This window comes from Galendromus occidentalis, unplaced genomic scaffold (assembly GCF_000255335.2).
Source record: "Galendromus occidentalis unplaced genomic scaffold, Mocc_1.1 scf7180000077284, whole genome shotgun sequence".
In the NCBI taxonomy this organism is placed as follows: Eukaryota; Metazoa; Arthropoda; class Arachnida; order Mesostigmata; family Phytoseiidae; genus Galendromus; species Galendromus occidentalis.
The window spans coordinates 512,301-525,478 of NW_003805272.1; the positions used below are offsets into that span (position 1 = coordinate 512,301).

A 13,178-nucleotide genomic window follows, 5' to 3' on the forward strand; every position below is an offset into this window, starting at 1 on the left:
AAGGGGGCGGAAAAAAACGAATGAGCAAGATTTGTACACGATGCGACTGAATACGAATCTTGTTCGATCTATCTCTGATTTCGTCATCTGTGCTTTGTGCGTCGAGATATTCTTCGTCATATGGCTGCCACCGCGAAAACTACGTCAAACACTTCTACAATGTACCGCTATTACAGAGACCTTACCCTAGACGGAGGAGCTGGTCGTCAGCTCTGACCAATTCATATGGAAGAACGAAAAAACAACACCGGAGGGATAACATCTCATCCCGAAACGGGCATCGCGGGGCCGACCCATTGTTTGAAGTTTACAATCACGAACCCTGAGGCTCGAAATTGAGACCATGATTTGCCGGTGTCGTTCGATTGTCTTTGAGGCAAGACATCGAAATGCATATTTCCGAATTCGACGGATTCGGTCATCCGGAGGAGTTTTGCAGGATTGCTTCGAGTGTTTCCTAATCAGTGGTCTAACAACATGGAGCAAACCCCTTGTTACGTAGAACATGTCGGAAGGCACTCTACAAGACGAAGCCGCCTTACTATGTGGAATATTTCCTGAGACAGCTGATGATCTCACAAGTCCCATGACTGGTCGATTCCGTTGATGAGTTCGGAGAGATACGGCATTTCAGGAACCGGAAAGAGCCTGCTGCGTCTCTGTCTCGCACATCCCGTGGCGTCTTCTTTGGTTGTCCATTCATATGGGCAGCTCGTTCAAGCCCCTCCGCTAGGTGCGCTCCGCCAGAGGAGTATAATATTTTCCACAAGACGTGACGGCTCTAACGATCGCTCGCATTGGCAGTCTGAGAAAAAAGATCCACGAGGTAGCCGATGTAGGATTTCCTCAAGCGCGGAGCTTCGTTCGTTCGGGGGAGAGAAACATGGGAAAATTCACACTGTTCGCGGAACTACTTGTTCGGTAGCGATTTCTCTTCTGAACAACTAAATTGAACAATAAACGGTCTAATCGAGGTAATCCGATGCAATTATCTCGCGTCGACGAAGATCGACTCCCGACCATTCACCGATTTGCCCACACTTCTGCTTGCCGTTGCGTCGCCGAGCAAGTCGCCGGCCTGCCTACCTGCCGGTTCGCCCGTCAGTCCGTCTCTCCTTCCGCGCGATGGTTCCCACACCCACCCGGGTAATTTTAGATAGTTGATCTACTTTGGCGACTGGGACTCGGGTCCACAGCGTGCGGCAGGCGCCGACCGCCTCGACTTCCACAGTTCTCTGGGACTTAAGTCGAGAAAGGACCGACCAGCGAGAAACTTCAGGTTGTTCCTTGAAATCATCGAAAAAAATGTTGCTCATTCTCGCGTGTCACCGTCCGCGACTCCGAATTACTGCCGATTCAAGCTCCCGAGCGACATCGATTTCGTGATCGTGACGGAAGTCAACACCGATTTATTCATCCTATTGTTTGTGATGACTCAGCGCCTCCGGGGGCACGATCCCGCAGGATCGCGATTATCAGAATTCTAATCCGAGCTTTTGTTTCTTTTCAGTCTTCTTTCGAGGTCGCTTCGTTCGCTTTCGAAGCTCTCGAAATCGAAGCATAGAGAGAGGAATTCGGGCAACGAGCACTTCGCGTCGGGGTAATCTGTCCGGGTCGTTTGAGTGCTTGCACTGTAAGCTCCATCATAAACGACACGGGTATGCAGAACCCGCAGCTGCGCAGCCAAGCGTGTGCACGGGGCGAGCGCCTCCGATCCATCCCTGAGGTCCCTTCAGGCCAGCGGAAATTGAAAGCACCGGCCCCTCCGCCACCGAAAGTGACTTCGAAGAAGTCTCTCAGTCCCTCGTCGTCGTCATCATCATCATCATCGTCGTCGTCGTCCTCGTCAACGGCATCGTCTCTATCCCCGTCATTGTCGACGTCGCTCGCCACAACCTCAATCCTTTCGACTTCGGCCCTCAGTACGACTTCAGCGAGCTTATCGTTCACACCTGGTAGCGCGGTGGTGAACAACGGTGTTAAGAAACGCTCTGCACCGAAACGTCCGTCGAGCGAAATCGGCGAAACGAATTGCGCGGGAATGCGGAACGTCACCTTGAAACGACAGCAGAACTCCCCGCTGGGCTTCTCGATCCGAGGCGGTAGAGAACACGGTACCGGTATTTACGTCAGTCAGGTGGACCCGAAGTCAGAGGCAGAATCGGCGGGAATCAAAGCCGGCGACCAAATCCTCAAAGTCAATGGCTTCCCAGTGGATCAGTTCGTCCACGCCGAAGTGTGCATGATGCTTAAACAGAACAACGTAATCACGTTGAAGCTCACAGGCACTGGTCTGCTACCGGTTAAGGACCGCGGCGACGTGGTTCTGAAACCGGTGGCTAACGTGGAAACCAGTGCTTCCGTGAACATCCCGGAGCCTCCCGTAGAACCCGACTTCAGTAAAGACTGTCCGCCGTCGGCGCCCACGGTACCGCCGGCACCGCCCGCTCCGCCCAACACAATGCGGCCGATACCTCCTCCGATGCCAACCCATATGTTTGTCTCCGAGCTCCACTCAGTTGCGCAACAACTGCGCAAGCTTCAGATCACCAAAGATATCGCCCTGGAGAACCCACTGCTCAAACAGGTGGCCATCAATCAACTGCAGCACGACAAGCTGATGTCGGAATTCAAAGAGGCGCACCGGAAAATGTTCGGCCGCGGTCAGAGTAGTCGATTCCCGGACGACTTCAGCGACACCGACAAAACAATCGAACGTCAGAAAACCGAGCGCACAGAAGTTCTCTGCATGAAAAATTCTACCGCCGAAGCTACGCAGAGCAATCTGAGGTCTTCTTCGGCGTCGAGTTTGTTGTCGCTGAAGACGGACAGTGGGCGAGGCAGCACGTCACCGAATCAGCCGAGCAGCGCTTCCAGCAGTCCAGCGTCTTCGATTGTTGGCGAAGGATCCTCACCAACGAGGAAAGCGGCTCCGCTCTTGAAAGCGTTCGGCGGTGTCGGCGGGGTCCAATCGCGACACTTACGTCGAGAATCGTCGAATCTTGAGCTGTCCACCCCGAACAAGACTCAGAACGTGAGTCGTCCGCCGCTTCGACGGGAACAATCAAACTTGGAATTGAGTTCGCTGCAAAGCGAGATGCCCGAGACGAATCCCGCGCCGAAAAAAGTCACCAAACCCGAAAGCGAGACGCCAGCGCCCCTCGTCACGGCATGCCCTTTCGGCAGTGCGGGTCGACGGGACGCGGGCAGCCCTCTAGAGAAACAGTTTATAGTTCAAGATAAAAATATCAAGAGGGACGCGTCGACGCTGATTATTCCAAAGAGAGACTTCGAGAAGGTCGAGTTCAAACGGGACTTCACTTCGCCGGTGGATATTCGGGGTTTCGAACCGATTCCCGAGGATCCATTCACCGGAAATCGATCGGGTAGAACGGAAGTCATATTCATTCGGAATTCCAGAGAAAACGGTCGCGACATCGAGACGAGCTCCGTCATCTCGAGCGACGAGGGCTCGACGTATTCGGGAAGCTCGGGATGCGGAGAGTTGGTCGGAAGGCTCCGGAGGCAGTTCGAGGACCCTGGCAGCGACACGGATAGCAGCGGATCTGTGGGAGGGAGCGGGGGAAGCAATAAGTTGGCTTTATTCAAACGGAACTCGAGCGCCGTCGCCGCGAGCGGTAAAATCACCGTTAGCATCGGATTGGCCCCTTTGCCAAAGAACGCTTGTTAGAACGTAGTCGATAGTTAGTTTTGTGATTGCTGGATGGATGGATTGACGAACGAAAGAACGATTCATTGATCGACTGGAGGAATGAGTGAGTGAGACTACGCACATTCTGCGAAGCAGACCGACAGTCCGAGTCGTCTCCGGGCGGCAATATTCTTTTTGTACAGGGAAGCAGCGGTAGACCCTAGCCCTGAGGTCCGGAGGGAATGTCAAATTATCATATCCTCGAAAATGTTGGATAAGCTGATTCAGATTCGATTTTGTGGCAGAACCGTCAGATGCCTCGCGGCTGCGTCATCGCTGTAATCATCGACATCATCATCCTCAACATTCTCATCGTAACTTTATTAGCATCGATCGCGTTGATGTCTCATACACTGAATTCTGAATGGGAATAACTTGCACGTTACAGCTGTTTGGAGAAAAATTCCATGTCCTGCTCGAGCGCGAATTCAATAAAGTGAAGCTTAAGTCAGTCAGGAGCGGCATGATTCGTTCTCAAACTGAGGAATGATTCCGGAGATATTCGGGGGCCGGGGAATATAGGTACATCCCGCGAGCGGGAAAGTTTGTCTTTCCGAAGCCTGCCGTCTGATTACGTCGCTTCTAGAGCCATAGTATCCAGCGACAGACTCCACTGGAGCTCACTCCGAATTTTCAAGGGGGGGTCACCCTCACGGAACAAGAAACGCGGAGTCGCAGTCTCGAAATGTCTCTCTTTCTCTCCTCGATTACTTTCTAACTCACGCGGGATTTAAATCCCCCTACAATTATTTCATGAGATCTCGCTAGGGAATTAAAATCAAGTTGAAGTCGTGTTACAGTCGATCCTTCGCCGGCTTCTCTAAGAGAATTCTTGTTCGTCTGGGGGGAGCCAGAACTCCACCGCGAATTTTTCGCCCAAAAATTTTGAAAATGTACGCTGCCGGCGCGAGACTGCGAAAAGATTGGGAGTTCGCTATTCCAATCGACGGAGCTGTCAGAGGCAGGTGGGGACCATCGTGGAAACAGTCTTAATTCGGAATTGAGCGGAGGACAAATCAACTGCTCAATTCAAGCGCTGAGCATTTCTCGCCGCCCGGAGCTCACCAAAAGTGAAATGATTCCGATCGGAATCGATGGGGGTTCCTGAGGACCCTCAGGTGACTCAGGGTCAGAACATATGAATCGATTGAAAATGCATAGATAGTCGCGGATCGCGAACCGTCGCGTCGAAGGGATTCATGGATGAGATCCCAGTCACGGTCTGCTCACAAATACCAAATAAGCACCTACTCACAAGGCCTGCAATCAGTCGGCAAGCCGACGCCGCTCGCCGCTGCCGACTTGCTTCAATTCGCTTTGAAAAAATTCGCTATATTCTCGGTCCTTGCCGGATCCGAGAGTCCTGCGGAACGAGAAAGGTGAGCAAGCTCTACTCATGGAATGATTTTGGAATATGTACCAACTCCGCTGTCAATTCCGCGCGGAGCCATTTCTAGAAACGATAACTTCGTCGAGGACGAGGATCTGGAAGAAGCAATTCACAACACGAGTGAATCTGATCGGAAAAAGCGAGTGGATCGATGCGTATAAAATCCTGATGACCGTAAAACTCTGGGATGGCAAGCAGCTGGAAGCCGCCGAACTCCAACAGACGGCGAGCGATGAACAGCATCATTGTCGTGACCCAGTGAACGAGATGAGGAATACTCGGACGGAAGCAAAATTTTGATAAAGTCGTCGCCGCAAAATGATTGACGAAACGGAACGGAAAAATAATCGAGGACATTCTCGACGCCAGCGCCGCGCCGGCCGTACGGGAAAGAAGTTGTGGTGCTCCCTATCGACTAGCTCACTGCGGAGACATTTTCGTCAGAAGCTTTTTCTCTTGAACAAGGCCTGACGAATCGTTGAACGTCAGATGCTTATCACCATGAATATACGGAGGGAGTCAGGCGATGGACTCTTCCCGACATTCGATATCACTCGAGTCACGTCTCCCCCCTCCCCGTAAAATTCTCGATCGACGCCAGATGCCATATCATGAGCCCGAGGAAGTGATGCGTCTCCTCATCTGTTCGCGGAGAGACTATTTTCCCTCGATAATTTGTTTCGCTTCTGAAAGGCGATCGTGCAGAGCCCCTCGTCGGCATCTCCCATTGAGAGGTCATTCGGGATGATCATGAATCCTTCCCCAGGAATTTTCCATCGATCGTCCCATCCACTTCCTGTCAGCCAGGAATTCCATTTTCCAAAGCTGCGAAATCGAGGAGTTCTCCCTCTCTACTCTCGCGATGTTCGTATTCTCACCTACCTGGCGGGTCGTGCACTATTCTGCGAGCAGGTTCTCGACCACCGACTCGTTCGATCACGGTTCGTAGGCAGGGACACAGGGTCTTCAGCATCACTGTGAATTTGGAAAACACACTCACTGAGCTTATGATTTCCGAATGGAGGACTGCAGTTCTCGGTCAAGGAGTGGCTGAGTCGTCATCGAGAATGGGTACAAGCCAAACAGTGATGGCTGCGGACAAAGCTCGTCACAAGAACCGGAAAGGAAATTTACTCACTACTAAACTCTGTGGGCGGCTGAACGGCAGCAGTGGGCGAAGCGCCAGAAAATTTCGACGCGAGTTCTACGTCGTTATGGGATTTCTAATGGTGAGGGCAGAATTCGACCGTACAAGGGTGGGGAAACTTGTATCGGAGAAGAGGGATGATCGAGTTCGACCACGGGGCTCTTGGAGACGATATCAGTCCTTACCGTTGAGGAACCGGCCAGACGGCTCCCCCTTAGCTTGGTGGTCAGTTGAACGGAACGTCCGGGGCATGAGCCTATGACCGCGCATCCCACCAGCATCTCTCCAACTCAACATTCCCATCCTCGTCAGCGGTTTACATGCGGAGCCCATCTTTCGGAACGGGTCTCAGTCTCGCTGGTCTATCCCCGCAGTCCACGAACCCGGCCATTTTCTATTTCCTTCCGACGTCTACGCCAGTGGCTGACTGCGGCAGCAGTTCACGTCCAATCGGGCTCCGAGACACCCTTATATCGTTCCGACCACCGCTCAAGTCCGGAGCAAAAACTTGGTCCACAAGGATCATGGATTTGATGATCCAAGTTCTGGAAGCAGTGAGTAGTCCGCTGCCGTTCCCCTGTGGACTCCGATTTCGAACGGGCTTGGGCGAGCGGCGGAACGGTGCTACGTATGCGTGAGTCCACGGGCGATGAGTGCTTCAATAAGGACTCCCCAACGAATCGCAGGGGTATCACTGCTAGCTCTGCTCTCAACTAGTGCCATTACTGTCTCGCAGATGTATGTCAGCAGAATACCTCTTCGAGTCGGCGCGTTCCATGCACTCACGGGCGATCAGCGATCCCCGACCCTCCTGCATCTAGTCCGAGGATCAGCAATGATACATATTTTCGAGCAGGCTTGGGATCCTTAAGGGAGAGTATGGTCGGGATGCTCCGACTTACGGACGACCGCATTCAGTGAAGTACTGGTCCGATCAGTTGTTCGTAATAAACTAGTGGACTGATGGCGCACCACCGACTCTATGAGCCAACCCATGACCCGAGCACCACTTCCACGACCGGCGAACCAGACAGTCCGAGATAGGTAATCTTCCTAAGTGTTCCGCGATAGTTTCGAACAGGAACTAATCCAACCTAGAGCTCCAGAACTGAGTTGAATAAGAGCGATGACTTCGATTCTCTTTCTCGAGCGGAATCTCACAGATGTGAGAGCAGGCTCACCAAGCTTCATTCAATCTCGCGATCGAGGAGAATTGTTGTGTCTATAAATATCATTAGTTATGATCGGAGAGGAGGCCCTGCACCGCATAGCATTTCTGTAAAGAGCGACTAGCCTCTCAAAGAGAATGTCGCTCGACGGATCAGTTCATGTTAGGTAATCGAACAAGCGTGGGCCCCGAAACAAATCGGAAAGCAACTTATAGACCTCTAGGGACATCTGAGTCGATAACTCAGGTTTTCGGGTGTTCAATCAAAGGGAGACGATAAGAAATGGATTTCCATATCATCCGTCGGATTGTAGACGCGCATCGGATCAAGAAAAGGACCTCTCGTTCCGGACTCGTTGAACCTGGGCTGTCTTATGCAGGCGAATTCGCCCGCAGACATAGTCTCAGATCATGACTCTGGATTCGATGCCCATGAGCACCTCCAGAGTGACTGATATCTAATTCTGAATCGCACTCACCGACACCTGCTGCTATTCCTCACTCGAGTCGGCAAATCTGCACGGGGAACGATGATTCCATTCGGGGCGTCACAAACAAGAGGCGGAATTCCAACAGAGGAAGAAAAAGAAAGTGGCCGAAGCCGATCGCACAGACCGACGACGAGAGAGTCCTTCAGAAAGAATCGTGAGATAGCTCTTCGCTTTCGGACTTCTGATGACCTTCCGATGCGTCGTACGCATAATAACTGACCAGCTGCTCCTTGAACGGCGCCAATCTCGGATTCTCTGCGCGGAGATTCGGACGAGCGTTGGCTGCGCGAAGTATCCTCCCGTGATCAGGCGATGCTCATCCCTTCCGAATTAGGCTTTCCAGGGAATGGCTCGCTGTACTCCCAGAAATTAGATGATGTTTGCAGAGGAACCGTATAGAACAGCGCATACAATACAACGATGATTTGTTTTGTTTTATTTATGTTTTGCAACGATGATTCGATGGAGACCTCCGTGCCTGAAGTCTTGCCCTTTCTACCCGAACTCTGGCTGCTCCCAAGAAGTCCTCGGGGCAGAAGTTCGGCATCGTCTCGAGTATCGTTGAGGGATCCCGGCCATTACATATATCCAAGCGTGTGGCGCTCTTCTTGAGACTAATACATCGTCTGGGTAGACGCCAATATGCTCGTGATATGAAGACCGCTCGGGCCACTCGGCCTTCCGTCGGCATGACCAGATATACGCTTCGATCTTTCTTGAGCGACCTAACTGGCAGCTAGAGCGAGGAAAGATTGATCACCCAGCAGAAATCCAGAACACTGGATCATCTTCGGATCCGTACGGAATCCGAACGTTTGATCGGAACAACCTGATCACGTAGTGGAGCATGTGCTCGATCCCGGTGCTCTGAATGGAGCCCGACATCCAGGGGTCGATTGTGGAAAATGTATACTGCACATACCGTATTTCTTCTTGTAGTGGGGTATGCTCTTCGATCAGAGCAAATACGGAAGGTTCTTTCAAGGAACGTCTTCTCTGCCTCCATGGAGAGAGAGATCGTCGCTCCACTCAAAACTCTTCCCCAGCGTCAGTTTCGCCCTCGAGATGCTGCATGATTCCCCGTGCTCTTCCCCGATGAAGAATTCCCGCCGTTTTCACAGTTCATCAACATGGAGCTCAACGAGGGGAAAGCCACCCTGAACCTCAGACTCAAGAATTTTCGCCGAAAACCAAAATTGTTCCCCTTGGTGGCTGGCCGCAGTTCTCGACGCCCTCTCCGAGTATGCGGTGGCTTTGCGAGACTTGTCTCCGAATGTTCAGTGCATCCTACACCCAAAGAGGCGCATCAAAACATTTTTTTTCGTCCAGGGCAAAAGATTACCTGCGGAGCCCCCCTGTATTGCTTCTTCACCGTGGAACACTTCCGGGTCTTCAGGTCTTTCCTGCAGTTTTCTGAAAGTCTGTGTCGCTCTCCCCTCTCGCCTGACGCGAGGTTTCCTCATCTCGTCAGCACTGCACGGCAGCACGGCAGTGATTCCCAGCAGTCTATTGCAATAAATCATCCGAGCAGGAACATCCCAGGCGTTCCATGATGCAGCGTGTCGGTACTGAAATCTTCTCCATCCTCTGTCGGACGCTTTCAAGAGGCGGAGAGCAGAAAAATCCTCGCTGAGGAGGTCGAGCTGGTTCCCGGTAGGGACTTGCTTCCGCGTGAATCGGCCAATTCAGCTTTCGAAACGATTCTCTTTCTTGCATCAATTAACCCCACACACCATTCCTCAGCCGCTCCAAACGTACAGGAGGGGATCCAACAGTGCGATCACCAGCCGTCGACTCTCTGTAACATGCGATTCATGGGGTTCAGGACCCAAATTCAACGAAGCTAGAGGCGAATCACCCCTTCCGGATCTACCCCCGCGTGCGCATCCTGCGTCTTCCTGTAATTTGGTGGAGAATGCTGGTGATCCTTGGGGTGACCCTGAACATGTCACGATCATCGAGAAAATGAAATGAAGAGGCATCGAGATTTGGGCAACCATTCATTTGGAACATTCGAAGTTACACACCATCACGTCAGTTTTCTCTCGGTATTTTCTCATTGTAAATTTATCAAAAAATACTCCGTACAGGTACAGCGGTAGATTCTCTCTCGTCTCTTGAGTTTATCTTATCGTTCGGAGAATAAGACACGGGGGCGATCGACAGCAAGCGGTGAACTAACGGAAGGAACCGATGCATCGCAGAGGGTATTACATATATCTACATAGAGATGTATAGACAACCATGGAATTCGATTTATAATAATGTGCACGGAAGGATCTCTCGAACTTCACAGAGATCCAAGTCAACAAGAGGAACACGGCGCGGCGTTGAATCGAAACAGCGAATAAACGTCGATGAGGTCGGCCTCCGAACGAGGCGCTATACAGTCGGTCAATGTTGCGTTTCGGTTTGGTTTCCCCGTCCCCCCGAGCGTCTGAGGCAAGATAATCGGCGCAAAACATTGAGCGATCCACATTCATCCAATCACGCTAATTTCTCGATTCCACCTCAATGGAGTCTGCCTGGAACGTAAAGTGCGCGGGCCACGCGGAAAAAGAGTCAAAGCAACCACCCACGCATTCAGACACACAAATACTTCTGGCTTCGCTCGTCGTCGTCGTCGTTTTGAACATGCCTTCCAACGGAAACACACCATCCTCGCACTTCAACAATATCAGGTACTCGGCTTTAGTACGACATATGCTGATGAACGGAACGTTTAATTGAGACTATGATTGAGCACGTCTGAGCCACAAGAGCGCGCTTCCTCTCCGATCCTCCGCGGATCGCCCGCTCCGGAATATGGTCGTGGATTACGACAAAAGTTTTGTTTTTGGTCCGAAGTTCTTCGTCACGAAACTTAACAATAGCGTTCGCATCCGAATCATGCGATTCCCCATGGTGATGACGATCTTACGGCGGATGAACTATCGGATGCATATGCGCAGTGTCTGCCCCCCGCGAAACGGCGATGTCGATGAATACTCCAAATCTCGTGCGCACCGTCATCGGAACTTTCCAAAAATTCAGTGCCTCAGATAGGCAACGCTTGTGTATAGAGACCATTGTGCCGCCATCGCTCACTGCGTGCCGACTGTGTCGTAGGCCGAGGGATCTCTTGCGAATACTAATTTTTTGTCGTAGTGCTCGATGATCGTTTGCATGCCCGGTCTTTGGCTCCGCGCAGATCCATTATGTGAACCTTAGCAGGCTTCGGACACACAGAGTCTAAGCTCCGAGATCGTTTCATGCCCGCACAAGCCCGGTTCTGAAATGAAAGTAATAGCAGACTTTAGTATCGAAGCATATTCCTATGAACCAACGGGTTCCTTTGCGGGGCAGTGAAATTTCCTAGCAACTCCGTCCAGGGACTCCCTCGAACATTCACCGTGACGGCCCTGGATTATCTCGCATTAGGGACGGATAGTTATAAATAATGAGAGATTGCGAATATTTTGATTCGGGATGACTGAATGTCAGCGATCGGATTAGAAGCGATCGATATCGACACTCTATCCCGAGCTACGATGAGTGGTTGTCGTTCCGAACCTCAGAGCTCAAAGTCTACATTGATGCTATCAGAGAACCCCTTGAGCTCATATATTCCCTTTCCGTAGCAGCTAATCGAGCGGAAATTCCAGCGCCGGATTCGAGAACGCAAACCGCGATCATGAACTACTTCACTCGTGACGTCATCGAAAGACGCTTGGAGTCTTAACAAACGCTAACCACCGACGATGTCGTGTGTTTTACGACGGTCCCGCGAGTTTGTCTCCGACATTTACTTGAGCAAATTCAAGCCCAAATTTTCGCGCGGGTCGACATCCTCCGCTCCGCAGCGAATGATTTTTTGTATGGAGAATTTTTCGATCGATCGGTCATTCTTACTTGATTCAGATGGTTGAGGGGTAATCGTGGTGTCGAGTTCTCCTCTTCGTCGGACTCTTCGGTCTGATCCGAGGCATCCGAAGTTTCGATAGCGATTGTCAACACGGAAATATTATCACTGCGAAGTTTTCTAGACCTCCACTTATTCAATGCGAGAATGACTAGTTCACTTGCAGCGTTCCTCCGTATGTCAGCTTCTTTGTGCTTGTCGTTGAACTCCATGACCTCTTGCATGACCCTGACGGTTTCGAGATTCGGAACCATATTGAACAATCCGTCCGAGCCCAGAATCAGACAGCGGAACTGTCCGCACAAATCGTAACAGTCGACGTCCGGCTGGGGTGACACAACGTATTCGGCGGTTTCCTCGTTGTAGCTCCACAGGTCCCCCAGCGAGCGAGCTATGCTCAGAAAAGGCACTTTATCGACGCTTCCGTGTTGGTTCGATCGTTTCCAGACGACCCTAGACACATTGAGTTTCACCACGACGGAACCTCCATGCGACATGATACGCTGGAACTCATCAACGTTGTCGGGTTTGTGGTCCTTGGTCAGAGACGTCGAGTCCCACAGATCACGGTTTTCGAGAGTACTCCCGATGATGATTCTGCTGTCCCCGACATGTCCCGTGTAGAGTTTCGCATTTCTCAGATCGACGATCACAATGCTAGCTGTCGTTCCAGATGTACTTCGATGCCCGGAGCCCGTCTTCGGCCAGCTGTCGGCCACTTCCGAAATGGCTTCCTGAGTTGCGAGATACCCGTCGGTGATCGCCTCCATCATGAGGCTCGGCGACTCGGAAAGAAAGCCAGGTTGTCTCTGAATGTTCTCGATGAGGTTGTCTCTTGCATAGACGGCGGCTTCTTTCCCGCCATGACCATCGAAAACTCCGAAAGCCATGAATTCCTCGTCATCGTAAACAAGCAGCTGGTCTTCCTGGTACTTTCGATCGCCCTGGATCGAATACTGTGTCGTCCTAAAACGGTACTCCGTTCCGTTGAATTTGAATTTCCGGCGTAGCTCGTTCGTTAATCGAATTTTCGCCCTGATGCTCGGCTCCTGGCATTTCGTTGGGGACTGCTCCACGGCTGCTGATGCAGCAGGACCAGCCGTTTCTCCAGTATTACTCATACCCAGCAAGCAGATGAAATCGAATGTGCACACAAAACCATTCACAACACGTTTCCCGGCACTTTCATTGAGGGGTTCTCGATTAGAGTCAAGACACGAGTCGAGGCTGCCACTTCGAGAGAGGTTTTAGTTGCTCAACGGGAATCCCCAGCTATCTAAACTACCCCACACTCGGTATCGAAGATCAACTCATCGATGGTTCGGTCGACATGATCATCCAACAGCACCTCCGACGACGGAGCATCCAC

At 51.6% G+C, this 13,178-nt stretch overlaps 2 protein-coding genes across 2 annotated transcripts; one reads left to right on the top strand and one right to left on the bottom strand.

Moving 5' to 3' along the window:
* The first annotated feature begins 1,660 nt into the window (after window positions 1-1,660).
* On the top strand, window positions 1,661-3,763 carry LOC114828159 (hyphal wall protein 1-like). The gene has a single exon (XM_029111120.1). It carries the CDS (start codon window positions 1,661-1,663, stop codon window positions 3,689-3,691), a length of 2,031 nt encoding a protein of 676 aa, XP_028966953.1. The 3' UTR covers window positions 3,692-3,763.
* Window positions 3,764-9,895: 6,132 nt separating this feature from the next.
* On the bottom strand, window positions 9,896-12,930 carry Pp2C1 (protein phosphatase 2C). Its single transcript, XM_003742118.2, has 2 exons — window positions 11,800-12,930; window positions 9,896-11,179 (listed from the first exon to the last, which is right to left on the bottom strand). The coding sequence occupies exons 1-2, from the start codon at window positions 12,928-12,930 to the stop codon at window positions 11,039-11,041; spliced, it is 1,272 nt and encodes a 423-aa protein (XP_003742166.1). The 3' UTR covers window positions 9,896-11,038.
* Window positions 12,931-13,178: the final 248 nt, after the last annotated feature.